Raw genomic sequence first — 16,518 nt, 5'->3', positions numbered from 1 at the left:
CTACCCCCACAGGTTTGGGGAGTAGGGAGCTTAAGGGGAGGCACCCTGTGAGTGGCAGCCCCTGGCCCTAACAGCGAGGACAGCACTGTAACCAAGGTTTCCGTAAACAGGCTGCTATAGAAATGCATGTCCTCACCTCGGACCGCCACCCGAGGGTGAATGCCTAATTGTGGGGTTGCCAAGTCAAGGGGCATAGCGTTTTTTAACGTCTGTCATAGAAACTGCCAAGTGGTTTTCTAACACACACACCCCCTCTGCCGCCGCCGCCGCCTGCCCCCAGGCGCTCAGGCTGCCCAGGTGGGCGCACAAGTGGGCGGGAGCTCACCGGGGCCCCACTGTCCGAGCACGCCTGAGGCTGGGTGTGTGGAGGGTGCGCAACGCCTGCTCGCAGGCTGTGCAGAGTGGGTCCTGCCCTCTCACGTTGCAGGTGGGAGACTGAGGCCCAATGGCAGGGGACCGGTCTGGGCACTGGCAGGGCTGCCAATAGCAGTCACGGGCCTCGGCCAGGGTTGAGGCCTGAGGCCCCAGCATGGGGTTAGGTGTGTTGGGGGGCTGGGGGGTGTCTGTTCACTCATCTACCTACAAACTCCCTTGACCCTGCCGTTCCCCTCCAGGATCCTTCTTCCCGCCCCACTGGTTTCTAGAAAGACCAGAAGGCTCTTTCCTAGCCCTCCTTCCGCCCGAGCCCTCAGCAGCCTCACTTCTACCCTCACCTGCACCTGAGACCTTGAGGGCGCAAGCCGCCAGTGGCCCCAGCTGCCCGGGCCAGTGGCAGGTGCTCCCGCACCTGTGCGTTTGCCCTACCCGACCTCTCCCACTCAAATGCCTCCATCCCTCAGCCCCCGGGGGGGGGGGGCTGCTCTTGGTTCCCCCCTCCCCCCACAACCCTCCCTCAGTGTGGCTGCGGGCGCAAAGGAGACAGTGCGGGCAAAGGCCCCTCTCCCCACCCCAGCCCCTGACACGCAGGCCTCCCGAACGCACTCCCGTGTGCACCAAAGACACGGCCAGGGTTGCGGGATTCAGGAGCCCACAGTGAGGCTCAGGCACCCGCTGAGCGCTGTCCATCAGCCACCCAGTGGGATCCTCTCGGGTGAAGAAACTGAGGCTCAGAGAGGTTAAGCAACTTGTCCGAGGCCACAGAGCCAGGGTGGGGCTTAACTGGAATGCGTGGGAGGTGGCTCTGACTTCAGGGCCTCTTGACCGCACATCAGCACGTCCACAAGTCACACGCCGACACAATACACGCGGCGCCAGCACACGCACCCACGCGAGCTGCCTAACCGCGGTGCCCACGGTCCCACCCCGCGCACGGCGCCCCGGCGCCCCTTCTCCGAAGGGAGGACGCAAACCGCCGGCTGGCGGGGCGCCTGCGCGCGCGCGCACTCCGCGCCCTAGGCCTCTGGGGCCCCGCCCCTCCGCGCCGCAAGCCCGGCCCCCGGGGCTGACCTCAGCGGGGCCGCGCGGCGGGCACAGAGCGCAGGCAGCGCCGAGCCGCGCGGGCCTCCGCCGCCCCGGGTCCCGCGGCTCGGCCGGCCGCCCGCGCCGCTGCGAGCCGCCCATGGTGCAGCGCATGTGGACCGAGGCGGCCGGGCCTGCGGGCGGCGCCGAGACGCTGTTTCCGGGCTCCCGGCGGAGCCGCAGCGTGTGGGACGCCGTGCGCCTGGAGGTGGGCGGCCCGGACAGCTGCCCCGTGGTGCTGCACAGCTTCACGCAGCTGGACCCTGACCTGCCGCGCCTGGAGGTGGGTGAGCCAGGGCGGCCCGCCCCGCGGCCCAGCGAAGGGGGGTGGGGGCCCAGCGCCCTGATCGGCCCGGAAGGAGGGTCCTTCTGCAGAGGTTCCCTCCTCGCTCTCACCCCCAGGCCGCAAGGTGGACGGGGTAGGGGGGTGGGGGCCGGCCACCAGCTCAGCCGCCTGGCAGTTTAGGAACCAGAACGGGCAGTCCCGCCCCACTCCCCGCCCCAGTGCCTTCCCTCACCGGGCCCAGGTGCGCCAGCCGCGTGCCCCTGCAGTCCAGGTAGACCTGTTTCCGCGGGCTGTCACTGTCTGCTCACGTCTTCCCCGCAGCAAGGGCTGGGCCCCGCTGGGCCTGTGCTGCCAGCGCCGGCTTGCACAGACCTGGCTTCGCAATCCGCGGTGAACTGGTGGGCAGGGGAGCAAACTCCCCGGACCCTCGGGGGTGGTCGGGACCACCGTGGCCTTCCAGACCTTCCACCCTCGGGGTCAGAGGTACTTCGGATGTTCAGGGCTGCTTGCACGGGACGAGGGGGGGCGGGTCAGGTGGAGAGGAAGCGGGCCTCCAGCCTTCCAGGCTGTGTGTCCAGGCAGGGAGGTCTGGACAAGGCCCTCTCGTGCCCGGGGCCTGGCTCCTTTCTGCTTGGTTAGGAGACGCCCCGGCACCATGAACTGGTGAGGGTTGGGGGGGATTCGGAAAAGGAGAGATGTGCCCCTCGCCGATGGGGGGCAGGGGATCAGGGTGAGGGCTGAGACTCTTGTTTCTGGTGTGCTCTGTGCAGCGGGTCGTGGGGTCACGCAAGTGGCAGGCTGGCACCTTCCTCCACCTGCCGGACGGTGCACCTGACCGCCGGAGCAGGGAGAGCGGGTCCGGGGGCGAGCCCCTCGCCCTGCTCTTCCTGGGCGTGGGGCCTGGACCGAGGCCAGCGCTGGGCCGAGGGGCTCTGCACATCACGGCTGAGCCAGAGCCTTACCGGAGAAGTTCCTGGGCCCCTGTGCTGCTTAGGGTCCCCTTGGGGTCCGGCACCCCTGCTCACTCTAGGCCCCAGTGAGCTGTGAGGTTGGGCCATTTGCGGCCTGGGCCTTGTGCCCCGGTGCGTCTCCAGGACCGAGACGGCCTGGATGCACTCACATTTGTGTGAGGATAGAGTGTGTCTCCGTGCCTGGGCCGCGGAGTGGGGAGCCCCGGGTGGGGGCACCCCAGGCCTGGGCGGCCTTTCCCTCCCGAGCTCGCTGTTGTTCTGGGACCCTCAGCCACCCCAAAGCTCTGGCTTTCGCCGGCCACTGGAGCAGGGCCCCGGGAGGCCTGACACAGTCTCAGTGCTCATCCGACTTTCATTAGGTCTGGCAGCCAGGCCGGCTTTGTGTGCCGGGAGGGTCCGCCCTCGCGCTCGCAGGGGACCGGGGGACAGGCAGGTTCCTGGCCAGGGTGGGGCCCCGCGGCTCCGCTCCCTCCCTCCCTGTCCCTGCGCATCCCTGAGGACCCCGGGGAGAGGCAGAGCTGAGCCCTACCCTCGCCCCGGGGTCGGCCTTCTCTCCGCCTCCCCTCCCCCTCCCCCATCCCTCACACCCTGGGTCGGTGTGTCTCCCTCCCGCTGCTGCTCCGGTGGGGGGTGGGGGCAGCTCAGCACTCGATCCAGGCCATGGTCACTGTTTAGAATCAAAGGGGAAGCTTCTGGCTGGGGCAGGAAAACCAGGGTCCTGGCAGAAGAGAAGTCCACTGCCGGAAACCAAACACAATGACCATTTACCATAGGCCGGTGGAGGGGGCGGGGAAGTCCCTGTCCCTCCTGCCAACAGCTCCCCCCACCCCCTATCCTGGGGCTGGTTTCCTGGCCGCTGGAGTGTGCCAGGGCCCTGCTCGTGGTCCCTGTCCTCCCTGGAAACCACCAGGCGGTTTCCTCCTTCCCTCCCCCGTCCCCCGCTTCCCCACCGAGCCTCCACCCCGGCCTGCCCTCTCCGGGGCTGCCAGATGTCCTCACACATCTGGGCGTCCGCTCGCTCGCTCGCTCGTCATCCTGACTCTAAGCCAAGCCACCGCGCACCCGGCGCGGCCCGTGTGTGGTTCTGTGCCCCCTGGGGGTCGCCTGGCCCTTGCGCCCTCCTCCGTGGGTGCAGACGGGCACCGCCATCCAGAGCAGGTGCCGGCCCCGCTCTGCACACGGGGCCCCGGGGCCCCGAGGAGTGAAGTCCCTGCCCTGAACGCACGTCCGGAGGGACCAGGAAAGGGTGGCTGTCGGGGTGGTTTTAGGTTCTCGGGGAGGCGGTTTTAAGTGGGAGCTGTGGGGGCCACAGAACAAGGTCCAGGCAGCCCAGAAGCCCCCTCGTCCAGTGAGGGGTAGGGACGCCCGTAGACCAGAGGAGGGCCAGGTGCCGTGCGTGGGCCAGAGCTCCCAGGAAGGAGCAGGCCCACGGCCGGACCCCGGAGGTTTAGGAGAATGGCCCCCACAGGCCAGACCGTGGTGGGAGGCGCTGCGCCAAGTACCTGCAGGCGTCCCGGCCTTGTTCATTCAGGACTCAACCGTCCATTTAACGGATGGAACAACTGAGCCGCTGGAGGTTCATTAGGTTGCCCAGCCCCTCTCGGGTGGCAGGGGCAGAGGTGGGGAGGTCAGCCCTGGAGACGCTGCGTCACTCGTAGGCAGGGCAGGGGTCCCGTCCTCCACCTGGGACTTGGGTGGACCCAGGCCCTATCTTCCCCACCGGCCCTCGGCGGCCTCTGAGCCAGCCGACGGGGGCGGTTTCGGGAGGCTGCACCGGGCTGTTGAGGCCTGGCTCCCAGGGGCCGCTGGCCGGTGGCCCGGATGGCTCCCACGGCGTGGCCCCTGCTGTGGCCACCCCGTCCCGGGCTCGGGCCTCCAGCCTCGAAAGCCCAGAGACGCAGTGTTCCCGGACACGCAGCTGCAGTGAAGCGACTTCCCCGATCCGATCGATCCTGAGGAGCCGGAAGGGGCCGGGCGAGCAGGGTGGGGGCAGCCCCGGTGCGGGCAGGCGGGCTGCATTTGGGGCTTTGGGGCCTCTGGGTGCGGGTGTGGCTTTGGCGTTTTCCCCTCCCCGCTCCAGGGAAGCGCGGGCCTGCCTGCTGGGCCGGCTCTGCAGTCACGCCCTGATGTTGTTCTTGTGAACCGCGGGGCAGGGGCCAGAGGGCCGGCAGGAGCCGGGGCGCTGGGGCGGAGAGAGAGAGCGGCGCGGCTCTGCCAGCCTCGCTTCCTCGGCCGTGAAATGGACCGTGCACCAGTTCCTCTGTCTGCTTAGGGCCCTGGGGAGGGCCACGCGAGACCAGCGGCCTGATACACCATCCCCATCGCGCCTGGCACGGCGTCAGAGCTGGACACCGGTGGCTGCCCCGGGCGTGTTTGCTGGCCGGGTTCCAGGGAAAGCCCGCGCCCTGGGCTCCGGGTCAGCGTGGCGCTCCCCTGGGGTCTGGTCCTTGCAGCTGACCTCGGGGCCCTTGGCGGGCCTGCGTGTCCGCTCTCCGCAGAGAGGTACGGGTGTGAGGGAGCGGGGCCAGGCCACCCACAACGGGCCGTGTGACCACAGGGAGCCCTTCCCGTCACTGGACTCTGTTCTGAGGCTGTGACCGTGGTGGCCGCCTGTGGAGCGAGGCCCGGGTCCCGGGTGTGGCTCCAGAGGACCTGAGAGTCAGAGGCCAGGGTTCAAGTCCCTGCCCCGACGGCTACTTCCTGGTGCCCGACCGGGGCCGAGTCCCCGCCCGGCTCCCTCCCTGTCCATCAGGTGAGGTGTTGGGAGGACCAGACGTGATGAGCGTGCCGAGGGCCTGGCACCCAGGAAGTGCCCGCGTGCGCTGGACGCTGGCCCGTGGCGTGGCTTTTGGCACCGGACGTCCGGCCAGCCTCACCCTACGCCCCCTAGGGACCAGGCCAGCCTCCTCCTCAGCTGTCCGCCAGCCACGTCCCCTCGCAGGCCCGGCCCCTGGGGCACATTTAAGTAGCTGGGCTCGGGTTGGGGGGAGAAGGTTCTGGGGGAGATGGGTCAGCCTCCTGGGGGCCTCGCACAGTCTCCAGACTCCAGTTTCTGGGGTCACTGGGCGTCCTGGCTGTCCCGAAAACCGGACGTCTTGAGCGGCCCCCCCTGCCAGGGCTGCCGCTGTGGGGACCAGGAGTGTGACCCCCCCACCCAGGACCTGCCTCGAGCCCCCGCCGGGGCCCTGTCTGTGCCCTGGGGCCCGTGCGGGACACCCAGCCGCCACACACCAGCAGGGTGACGGGTGACGCACGTTCGGCATCTTCACTCGCCCTGCCCTGGGCTTGTGGTCTGGAGATGAACTTGAGAAGTCCTGGTTCTCCCCTCGGTCTGGACACTGTCTGCCTGATCACCCGCTGGGCCTCAGCCTGCCGCTCTGTAGAATGGGTGCGTGGCCTTGGGTTCGGGCAGCGGGGATGCGGGGGAGCCGAGCAGCCCTCCTCGATCCGTCTCACGCCTGAGCTCCCGCGTTCGAGGGAAAGGCTAAAAAAAAGTCGGAAAGCTTCTACGGGTCTCTTTAGGGGGAGCCGGTCTGCAGCGGGGGCCTCTGGGGCCCTCCGGTCACTCTCCCAGGAAAGGGGTGTCCGCGCGGGCGTGGAGAGCTGCCCGGATGGGCAGCCCGGCTGTCCCGTACGCGCGCGGTTGTGAGCTGTCCTCCGGCAACGGTGGCAGGGCTGGGGAAGGACCCGGCACCTTCCGCGGCCCCCCTGGCCAGCCCCTCACTCTACCCCGAGGGCACTGGGGCGTGGCCAGCAGTCGGGGGCCCCCACCCGAAGAAGGCTGATCGGTGACAGGTTAAAATGCCACCCAGGCCACTTCTGTCTCCTCCCCGGGGCTCCAGCTGTGTCCAGAGGGACAGGAGGGTGCGGGACACCCTGGGGGCCCGTTCTGCTGGCTTCTGCTCACCCGGGCCTGGGGGCACCCCACCACCCTCACTCCACTGGACCCTGGTGCAGGAGTGGCGGGCAGTGTTGCGGACTGCTGAGTCGGGGATGTCAGAGGGCGTCAGCAACAGGAGGCGCTGTCCCCTGAGGGCAGATCACCCCTGTGGCGGTCTTTTCCCCCAACAGCTCAGGGCCGCCCTCAGGACATCTGTTTGCAGGCCAGTCCCTCCTCCCCCAGGGCCCCCCCGGGGGTTGCTGCTCCCACCCCCGGGCAGCCCACTCTGCAGATGGGGCAGCCCAGGGCCGTCTGTGGGTCCTGGCGCCCTGCGCTGCCTGCCCAGAGGGTCCTGGGGCCAGTGCCTGGGCGGTCAGCTGCCTTCCGTCCCTGTCCCTGGCCAGGGGGTGAGAGCAGGGAGCGGATGCCCCGCCCCGCCCTGCCACGCTCTGCCCCCCGCGGACCCCGGGGACGCGCTGCAGAGCCCGCCCCTCTGTCCGTGCTCTCGGTAGATGGCTCCGTGGCGCCTGCACTCAGAAATGCCCTCGAGTCCGGGTTCGTCCCGCTGCTGCTGCTGCTGCTGCTGCTGCTGCGGGAGGGGACCGGCTACAGCGGCTCCCCGTCTGTGTGACAGGGCAGCGACTCCCCCAGCCCGGCTCCCGTGGCGCAGCCTCCCGCCCTGCCCCCCAACCGGCTGGCAGAGGGGGCCCCTCCGGGGTGGGGGAAGGGCTCAGGGATCACATGACACCCAGGCAGGGCCGGCCAGCTGCTCGCACGCAGCCAGCGGGGCCGTGGCTCACGGCAGAGCCTCCCGTTTGGACCCGAGGCCCTGGCCCCACCCGAGGTTCTCCTGGCCAGGAAGCGCTCTGTCCAGCGGGCCTGGATGGAGGCCCCTGGGAGCCAGGTGCCGTGTGGGCTCCCCAGGGGTTCAAGTCCAGTTGCCCTCTGGCAGGCTTGTCCCGCGCTGGACTTCCACTCGGCTGCCAAGAACCTGGGCGCGAGGGACTGTGTTTGGCTCCCAGCGGGGCCAGATGTGACTGAAATGCCCCGGGGGGGGGGCTGGGGCTTTGTGGGAGGCAGGCTTTGGGACCTTGGAGGAGAGGTGGGGGTGGCCAGGGCCTGGTGGGGGTGGGGGGTGGCAGGGCTGGCAGGCCTCTGAAGCCCCTTGTCCGTCACCACCCCCCTCTGAGGGGCTGTTCTAAGCAGGGAGGGGTGCGGGGGGGGGGCGGGGCGGGGGGGTGGACAGTGTGCATCTGTTTCTGTTTTCCTGCTTCAGGAGGAGGAATTTCCCCTCCTCAGGGGAAGGGCTGACCCCCCTCCCCCGGGGTGTGGGCTGTGTGGGGTGCGTGGGTGTGGGAGGGGCCGCTCCTGTCAGAGTGGGGGGGGGGTGTGGATCTGCAGTGGGTTCCCTGCTGACTTCCAAGAAGCGGCTGGCGCTCTCCCTGGAGGTGGTGGCAGTGCAGGGTCGGTCGGGGGACCCTGTGTGGCCCTGGTGGCTTTCCCACTGGGACGCTGCCAGGGGCGGGAGGGCGGCCTTGGGTCAGAGGAAGCGGACTTCTGAAGGATGGCTCCCGAGCCCCCGGCGGGCAGGAGCCCCGAGGCCCAGGCCCTCCGGTCGCTGACCCAGGGGTGCTGACAGCTCGGGTTACAGTCCAAGATGCTGCCCCTGGTTCTGGCCCAGGGCCCCCACTGAGGCCAGGGGGCGCTTCGGGGCAGGGCTGTCTGCAGGGCCCAGGCTGAGTCAGCACGTGTCACATGGGGGGGGCAGGGGGCCCTCTGAACCCCACGCCCACCCTGCTGGGGCAGTGACCTGTGCGTGGTCCCAGCTGCGGGCTCCCAGACCCTCCCTGAGCTCTCAGAGGTTGGCTCCCACTGCTGCGGGCCCCCCCCACCCTTCCCTGGACAGGGCCAGCTGGGACAGGGCTGAGAAGCCCAGCTCGGCGGTGACCACCAAGTGGCCTTGTGGGAGCCTGGATGACAGCCCCCAGGCCAGGCTGCCCAGCAGGGTGGGGCTGCTGCCTCCTAAAACCAGGGCCTTTTCTCTCTGCCCGGGGTCCAGTGTCGGCTGGATGGCTCCTCTTCCCGGCCCAGCCGAAGTTCCGTGGCCTTGGGGTTCGATGGAGCCCCAGCCACCAGCCCGCACGCCGCACTGCCCCCCCTCTCCCTCTGCCCCACGCACGTGACCGCAGGCAGGGAACTCCGCTCTTGCCCAAGAGGGCACGCGGCTGTGAATGAGCAGAAGGGGAAGGAAGTGGCCTCGGATGTGGCCCGGAGAATCCCCACACCTGCCCCGGAGCCGTGACGATGACTCCAGGGCTGGGCCAGCAGGGCCACCACCCCTGCGGGGTCGGGGGGGTTGGGGGCGCAGGCTGGGCAGAGGAGGGATGGAGGTGGGGCGCCGCGTCCCAGGGTGCAGTGGGCCGTGTCGGAGGGGCAGGGGTCCCAGGCCTGCCACGGCCCTGCCGTGTCACGTGACTGTGGGTGGCTCCTCGCCTGCAGAACGAGCAAGTGACCGTACTTGGGTTGGGGGCGCCCTGGGCAGGAGCGGGCTGTCGGGGCGTTGGGAGCCTGGTGGCCTGGCCGTGCCCACACCCCACTTGCGCCCGGCCGGGCGGGAGGGGAGGGCCCAGGTAGCGGCGCCCCCTGCCCTGCTGTGCGTCCGGTCTCCTTCCAGACGGGGGTAGGGATCACGCCTGGGGGGTCAGAGGCGGCGTGGGCGCCCTGCGGCATCACCCAGCGGGGCCCTGACCTGCCCGCCTGGCACCGGCCGCTGTCTTCACAGAGCTCCACGCAGGAGATCGGCGAGGAGCTGGTCAACGGGGTCGTCTACTCCATCTCGCTGCGCAAGGTGCAGGTGCACCATGGCGCCTCCAAGGGCCAGCGCTGGCTCGGGGTGAGTGCGGGGGTGGGGTGGGGGTGAGTGTGGGGGCGGGGCGGGGCCCCCACGGCCCTGGGCCTGCTCCCACCGCCTTTCCTGCCCCTGGGTCCCACAGTCCTGCTCCCGGAGGAATCTGGGCTTGCCCCCCACCCCCCGGCCCCCCACTGTCCCACCCCGGGCTTGGCCAAATGCAGTCACTGTCTCAAGGGGGGTGAACATCAGAAAAGGCACCTCTGCACTGTTCTGATTTCATGTCGGTCTGGGGGTCTTTTTGGGTTGGGCCCCAGTTTTTCTTGTTTGACGCCTACCCCCACCCTCCCCCCCGCCCCCACTGTGCCCTGGGGCCGTCAGCCCGTCAGCCTGTCAGTCAGCCCAAGTCTTCCCCTCCTCGGAGCCCCAGCACCACGGCTCCACGGTGCTTGGCAGGCAGGGCTGCCTTCTCCCCAGAAAGGGCGGGGGCTCAGGTTACCGCACACACTTCCCGTAACTCGCTCTCACGGAGCGCGGCCCCTGGCCCCTCCGGGTCAGAGCTGCCGTCAGCAGCCCAGAAGGGAGCCAGGGACCACGGCGGCTCCGCCCTCCGGGGCCCTGCGCCTGCTTTCCCTCTGTGGCATCTCCACAGAGCCGCCCTGAGGGTCCCCGTGTCCTTGGGAGCCGCCCCTCCCACCCCCGAGGAGCCGTTTCCTCGCCCCCACCCTTGCCTGGGGCCCTTCTGCCTGGGCGCCCGGGGAACTCGCACTCGAACCCGGGCAGGTGCTACCATCCTCAGCTGGAGTTAGTATTTTTCGTCACCCCCCACCTCAAATTCTACTTTTACATGTGCGTGCTGGGGACACGCATGTCCCCCCTCTTGCCAGAAGTCACTGAGCACTTGGGAGTTCGTCTGAGCTCCAGCCGCCGCCCCCACCCCCCACCGGCCCCGCGCCTTTGGTGGTCCCTGCCACTGCTGACCACTCATCCCTCCTTCGTCCCACCCCAGTGTGAAAATGAGGCGGCCCTGAACCTGTACGAGACCTGCAAGGTGCGCACGGTAAAGGCGGGCACGCTGGAGAAGCTGGTGGAGCACCTGGTGCCGGCCTTCGAGGGCAGCGACCTCTCCTACGTGACCATCTTCCTGTGCACCTACCGCGCCTTCACCACCACGCAGCAGGTCCTGGACCTGCTCTTCAAAAGGTGAGCGCCCCGCCCCCTGCTGCTGTGCATCTCGGGAGTATCGCTCCACCTCTCTGAGCCTCCGCTGGCTCAGGCGAAAACTGGATGCTGAGAGGACGGACCCCCCCGCCCCCCGGGTGGTCAGGGTGGCGGGCGGAGGGGGCTGACCGGGCTGTGCTGGTCCTTACGTCCGACTTTCCCACCAAGCAGTTCTGTGTCCAGCCTCACTGCCCTGTGCCTGTGGGTGCAGCGGTCTTCCTGTCTGAGTGGAGGGCCCGGGTCCTCTCTGGGGGGTCTCCTCCATCATGAGAGGCCAGGGCAGGGACGCATGGGGGCTGCCTGGGGAGCCCCAGACCCGCTCAGATGTCTGTGAGGTGCCGCTTGGGACTCATCCCTCCCACAGACGTATGTGGAGCCCTCCGCGGGCAGGCACTTTTCTGGGCACGTGACAAAATTCCGTGAGGAAAGCAGACGAGCGTCCCTGCCCTCCGGGGCCTCCGACCCAATGGGGGGCTGTGGCGGGGGTGGGGGGGTCCACCAGTAACACCAGACGTCGCAGCAGGTACGGTAGATGTGACGCCCTCACGGCCTCCTCTAGATACGGGTGCATCCTCCCCTACTCCCACGAGGACGGCGGGCCCCAGGACCAGCTGAGAAAGTGAGTGGCCCTCGGGTCTGGCGGGAGGGCCTCCTGTCCCCGAGGGAGGGGCGTTTGGGGGCCGAGGCTGCAGGGTGTGGGGGGGACCTCGACCCCGCACAGCTTGTGACTCCCGCCCCGGTTCCCCAGAATAGTGTCGGAGGGAAGACGAGGGCTGGGAAGGCTGGGCGGGACACGGTGCCTGCCCCTCCTCCCTCCCACCCTCCTGCAGCACCTACTGTGTGCCACTGTGTGCTGTGAACAGGACATTCCAGGGGGAGGGGCCGGAGACAGATTGGAGGGTGTCGGGCTTTCCCGGGGCAGGAGAGGGTCACACTGTGGATGGAGGGCTCCTTCCCCCAGAGACGACCGGCTCCTGCCCACTGACCAGGCCTGCGCCTTGCCTGGATGGTCCAGGGCAGGGGGCAGGGGGTATTGGCCTCTGGGTGGGCAGGGACAGGCATGGCCCCGGGAGAGCCATGTGGAGGGAGAGTCCAGGCCCCTGACTCTGCTGCCGCCTCCCCGCCGCCCAGTGCCATCTCCTCCATCCTGGGCACCTGGCTGGACCAGTACTCAGAGGACTTCTGCCAGCCCCCCGACTTCCCCTGCCTCAGGCAGCTGGCGGCTTACGTGCAGCTCAACATGCCTGGCTCCGACCTGGAGCGCCGTGCGCACCTGCTCCTGGCTCAGCTGGAGCAGGCGGAGCTGGAGGGTGAGGAGCAGGGGCGGTGGGCGCCGGGGAGGGGCCGGGCACACAGGGGGCCTCCAGGGGCTCGCACAGGCCAGGAGCAAAGACCGGCCTCAGACCCTCACCGGGTGCCTGCAGGTGCTGGGCTGAGGCTTCTCTAGAAGGCAGCGGTGTGACTTTTGTCTTGGAGAAGCAGGGGTGTTGCTGAACTTTCCTCCTCTTACAGCTCTATCGCCAGCTCCAGCTCCAGAGCCAGCGCCAGAGCTGGAGCCCGCTCCAGCGCCGGCTGCAGCATCCAGCCCGGCCCCAGCGCCCAGTCCAGTGCTGGTCTCGGGGCGAGAGCTAATCTTGGCTCCGGAGCTTGAGCCAGCTCTCGAGCCGGCCCCAGAGCGAGAGCCGGCGCCAGCACTGGCCCCGACGCCCACTCCAGAGCTGGAGGCAGCTCTGTCGCGAACTCTAGAACTGGGGCCGGCTCCAGCGCCAGAGCCTTCCTGGCCTTCGCCGGTGGCCGCAGAGAATGGGCTGAGCGAGGAGAAGCCTCACCTCCTGGCGTTCCCGCCGGACCTGGTGGCAGAGCAGTTTACCCTGATGGACGCGGTGAGCGGCGCTGCCCAGCCCCGCCGTTCTTGGTCTGGAGCCGATGTCCTGGCCCAAATCCCAGCCCTGGCATTACGGACCACAGGACCTGGGCAAGCTTCCTAACCCTGAGGCCTCGGTGTCCCTGTGGACTGTGGAGCTGGGGCCCCACCCCCGCCCCGTCCTCTGCACAGATAAGGTGGACAGATAGACAGGTGGGGGGGCTCCCTGAGGTGCAACCGGCTCTGGCAGTCACCCCCATCTGCCCAGGAGGCCTCGCCAGCCCCGGCACTTCCTGGGCACCGGATGACCACCTGACTATGTGGCAGGCACCAGAGCCAGGCCCCTAGTTGTAGACCCACAGCACGGACAGGCATGATGGGGCTCGGGGTGCCCCCTGGTCCGCGCAGGTGGGGGCCACTTCCTGGTGCTCAGAGTTAGAGCGGACGGGCTGGCGAACACGCCAGCCTCTTTCCCGCCGGCCGCCTCTCCAGGCCCCTCGTGTGCTGGGCGCTCGCAGGGGGTGGGAGACTGAGCCGAGACCCCCCAAGACCCCCCGTCCTCGGTTTCTAGAGCGCCCTCTGCCCAGGGCCCCCAGGATGGTGGGGGGCTGTGGGCGTTGAGCTGGGGTACGGCAGAGCCGGCGGGTGACGCCCGTCTGCCCCCCAGGAGCTGTTCAAGAAGGTGGTGCCCTACCACTGCCTGGGCTCCATCTGGTCCCAGCGCGACAAGAAGGGCAAGGAGCACCTGGCCCCCACCGTCCGCGCCACCGTCACCCAGTTCAACAGCGTGGCCAACTGCGTCATCACCACCTGCCTCGGGGACCGCAGTGCCACGGCCCGGGACAGGGCCCGCGTGGTGGAGCACTGGATCGAGGTGGCCAGGGTACGCCTCGGGGGCCCCCCCGTTGCCGCCCGCACCCACTCTCGGGCCCCTGTTTCGGGGGCTCAGTGACCCTGACCTGTACCCTGGCTCCCGCCTGGGCGCTCGCTTCCTCCTCCCTTCCTTCCTGGGTGGGGCCCAGGTCCCCTCGGGGGCTCCGCGGGCATCTGTCTGGTCTGCCGAGGGGCCGGCGCTGGAGCGGGTGAGAGTGCTGGCCCCACCTCACGGCTGCCCCCCATCCCCCACCCCCGCCCCCGCCAGGAGTGCCGGGCGCGCAAGAACTTCTCGTCGCTGCATGCCATCCTCTCCGCTCTGCAGAGCAACTCCATCCACCGGCTGAAGAAGACGTGGGAAGAGGTCTCCAGGTGGGCGGGCCCCTCTGTGGGAGCCCCGAGGTGCTCTGGGTCCCCCCACGGGGGGGGCACTGTCCCTTTTGGGGGCCAGCAACCTGCCAGGGCCCACGGGGACATGGGGTGTCTGCAGGACTCAGCTTCCCTACCGGTCAGGTGTTGAGTTGAGCCACATGAAGTCCAAACTGGCCACGTCAGAGCCACTCGGTAGAAATAGCAAGGGGACCTGGGTGACCAACGCAAGGGACGCCTCCCCAGGCCCGCGGAACCCTTAGCACCCAGTGGGACCACCCGCCCCGGCAGCTCGGGTCTTTGGGGTCCGTGATGACATGGGTCCGCGCTGACGCTCGCCCCCGCCGCACCCCCAGGGACAGCTTGCGGGTCTTTCAGAAGCTGTCGGAGATTTTCTCGGATGAGAACAACTACTCCCTGAGCCGGGAGCTGCTCATCAAGGTAAGGGGTGGGGCGAGCTTCTCGGCGCAAGTTCCTTCGGGGACTTGCAGACCTGTCTCGTCTGGGCCTCGGGGAGCGGGGGCTCTGTCTGCTCCGTGGCCAGGTGGCCCCGGGAACGGGGTGAGGGGGGGGGTGCGTGTGGGCTGTCCCAGAAGCTGGCAGGGTCAGGTCTCCTGCTCCCGTGCCGTCCCCTCCCACTGGCACCCAGCGTCCTCCAGGGCTGGCACCCAGCGTCCTCTGGGCTGGTGGTGGAGGGTGCCAGGGGGAGGCATCACTCCCTCCCTCCTTCCCCAGACCAGCCCGGGGATGGCACTACAGGGCGGGCCCGGGAGCCAGGTCCCAGAGGGGCTGCTGTCCAGGGAGGGTGCAAATGACCAGACGGATCTGGGTGCACGTGGGGCAAAGGGCAGCGGGAGAAGTCCTCACTGCCCCCGTCCTCTACCCTGGTAGGAGGGAACCTCCAAGTTCGCCACCCTGGAGATGAACCCCAAGAGGGCCCAGAAGCGGCCGAAGGAGACGGTGAGTGTGCCCGAGGCCCGGGAGAGGCAGGGGCTGGCCTCCTCTGGGACCCGACCCACGGGTGTCTCGGGGGGACTAGTGAGAGCCACTAGGGCAAGGGCCTGGAAGGGGTGGGCTCAGGGACTTAGGGGTGGGGGGAGCCAGAGACCATATAATCTTGGGGACTGGCCACATACCAGGCCTGGAAGGTGACCAGGGGGACTTTGGGGCCCAGGGACACGGGGAGGCGGCTGGGGCCCAAAGACCTGCGGGCTGCTCCCGGCAGGAGGCCTGGGGCCTGCCAGGGCTGAGGGGTTACCGGGGGAGTGGCCGCGGACCCCACTCACCCCGTCCCACCCCGGCACCACAGGGTGTCATCCAGGGCACCATCCCCTACCTGGGCACGTTCCTCACGGACCTGGTGATGCTGGACACCGCGATGAAGGACTACCTGTATGTGAGTGAGCTGGGGGCTGGGGAGGGCTGGGAGGGGGGCCGGGCCGGGGCCCTGAACCCCGAACCCCGGAAGGAGTGCACCCCTCAGCAAGCCCTGAGCCCCCCACATGGCACACCTCGTCTCAGGAGGGCCCCTGGGCACCTGCCCATCTTACCTGTGGGTGACCAGCTCGCCATCTGGCGGGTGGGCTCAGAGCTGCAGGAGAGTACAGCCCCTCCCTGGGGCAGTGCCCATGGGCAAGGAGCCGGACCCTCCAGGGTCCGGTGCCTGGTGGCCGAGCAGGGCCTTCTAGCCCCAAGGCCTCCGTCTCCCCATCCTTCCTCTCGGGGGGCTGAGCAAAAAGGTCCCCCCAGCACCCACCCACAGTCCAAGCTTGTGGGCTTGGCCTGCCCCCTGGTGTGTGCTGGTGGTAGTGCAGCCTGGGGCGGGTGCCGGGTCCTCACGGGGCCAGGGGACACTTTCTGACGGGCGCTGGCTCTCTGCCTTGCAGGGGAGGCTGATCAACTTCGAGAAGAGGAGGAAGGTGAGCGGCCGCAGCCCTCACGGCGGGGGTGGAGATCAGAGGAGCCCCCTGGGTAGATCACTCTTGGCCCTGGCCCCGTTCCTGATCTGTGGGGGGGCAGAGTCAGGCACAGAATGGGGGGAGCCTCTCCCAGGGCAGGGTGCGGGTGGGCGTGAGAACCGAGGTCGGCTCTCTGAGAGTCAGGCCAGGCCTGGGTGGGGGCAGGGGAGGGGAGGAGCCCTGGAGCCCGGGCCCTGGCCGAGCTGCCGCCCCATGCCATCCCCCCTTCCCTCCCCCCCGGCCCCAGGAGTTTGAAGTCATCGCCCAGATCAAGCTGCTGCAGTCGGCTTGCAACAACTACAGCATCGAGCCCGAGGAGCAGTTCGGGGCCTGGTTCCGCGCCACGCAGAGGCTCAGCGAGGCCGACAGGTGAGGCCGGGGCGGGAGTCGGACCCCTCGCAGGTGGGCCGGGCTGTCCCGGGAGCCGGCTCTGGGGGCTGTGCCGTGGGCACGCGGTCAGCACCGGACCCTGTCGCCTGGTGAGATGGCAAGATGTGCCCAGACTCCAGCCGCTGGCGGGCGCCGGGAGGGAGGCCCCGTGTGGCTCCTGGCGGCTCACAGCTGCCGCTCTGTCCCGCAGCTACAACCTGTCGTGTGAGCTGGAGCCCCCCTCCGAGTCGGCCAGCAACACCCTGAAGGCCAAGAAGAGCACCGCCATCGTGAAGCGCTGGAGCGAGTAGGTGCCCTCGGGCGGCAGGGGGGTCCCTCGGGGCGCGGGGGGGCCAACAGCTGGCACCGAGGTCTCAGCTCCTCCAGTGACCAGGGGAGTCACCTCACCTGCCTGGGCCTC

The 16,518-nt window shown here is 69.2% G+C and overlaps 1 protein-coding gene across 4 annotated transcripts in view; it reads left to right on the top strand.

The window, feature by feature from the left end:
• RALGDS (ral guanine nucleotide dissociation stimulator) overlaps window positions 1-16,518 on the top strand; it is a 38,912-nt gene that overhangs the window by 17,735 nt on the left and 4,659 nt on the right. The window contains exons 1-14 of one of the 4 annotated variants that reach the window (XM_045846249.1): window positions 1,453-1,741; window positions 9,378-9,488; window positions 10,453-10,646; window positions 11,224-11,283; window positions 11,796-11,974; window positions 12,177-12,547; window positions 13,196-13,411; window positions 13,670-13,773; window positions 14,127-14,211; window positions 14,662-14,730; window positions 15,080-15,166; window positions 15,657-15,689; window positions 15,976-16,097; window positions 16,309-16,404. In XM_045846249.1, coding sequence (XP_045702205.1) covers window positions 1,559-1,741; window positions 9,378-9,488; window positions 10,453-10,646; window positions 11,224-11,283; window positions 11,796-11,974; window positions 12,177-12,547; window positions 13,196-13,411; window positions 13,670-13,773; window positions 14,127-14,211; window positions 14,662-14,730; window positions 15,080-15,166; window positions 15,657-15,689; window positions 15,976-16,097; window positions 16,309-16,404 — 1,910 coding nt within the window. In that variant the 5' untranslated portion in view covers window positions 1,453-1,558. Of the gene's footprint in view, window positions 1-1,452; window positions 1,742-9,377; window positions 9,489-10,452; window positions 10,647-11,184; window positions 11,284-11,795; window positions 11,975-12,176; window positions 12,548-13,195; window positions 13,412-13,669; window positions 13,774-14,126; window positions 14,212-14,661; window positions 14,731-15,079; window positions 15,167-15,656; window positions 15,690-15,975; window positions 16,098-16,308; window positions 16,405-16,518 lie in introns of those variants that run through there. The other 3 variants (XM_045846248.1, XM_045846247.1, XM_045846250.1) reach the window with 3 other exon arrangements.

The sequence above is a fragment of the Phyllostomus hastatus genome, unplaced genomic scaffold, assembly GCF_019186645.2.
Source record: "Phyllostomus hastatus isolate PE091 unplaced genomic scaffold, TTU_PhHast_1.1 phas_contig_495, whole genome shotgun sequence".
Classification (NCBI taxonomy): Eukaryota; Metazoa; Chordata; class Mammalia; order Chiroptera; family Phyllostomidae; genus Phyllostomus; species Phyllostomus hastatus.
The sequence above is the reverse complement of the archived record's forward strand: the minus strand, read 5'-3'. Positions and strand labels throughout refer to the sequence as shown.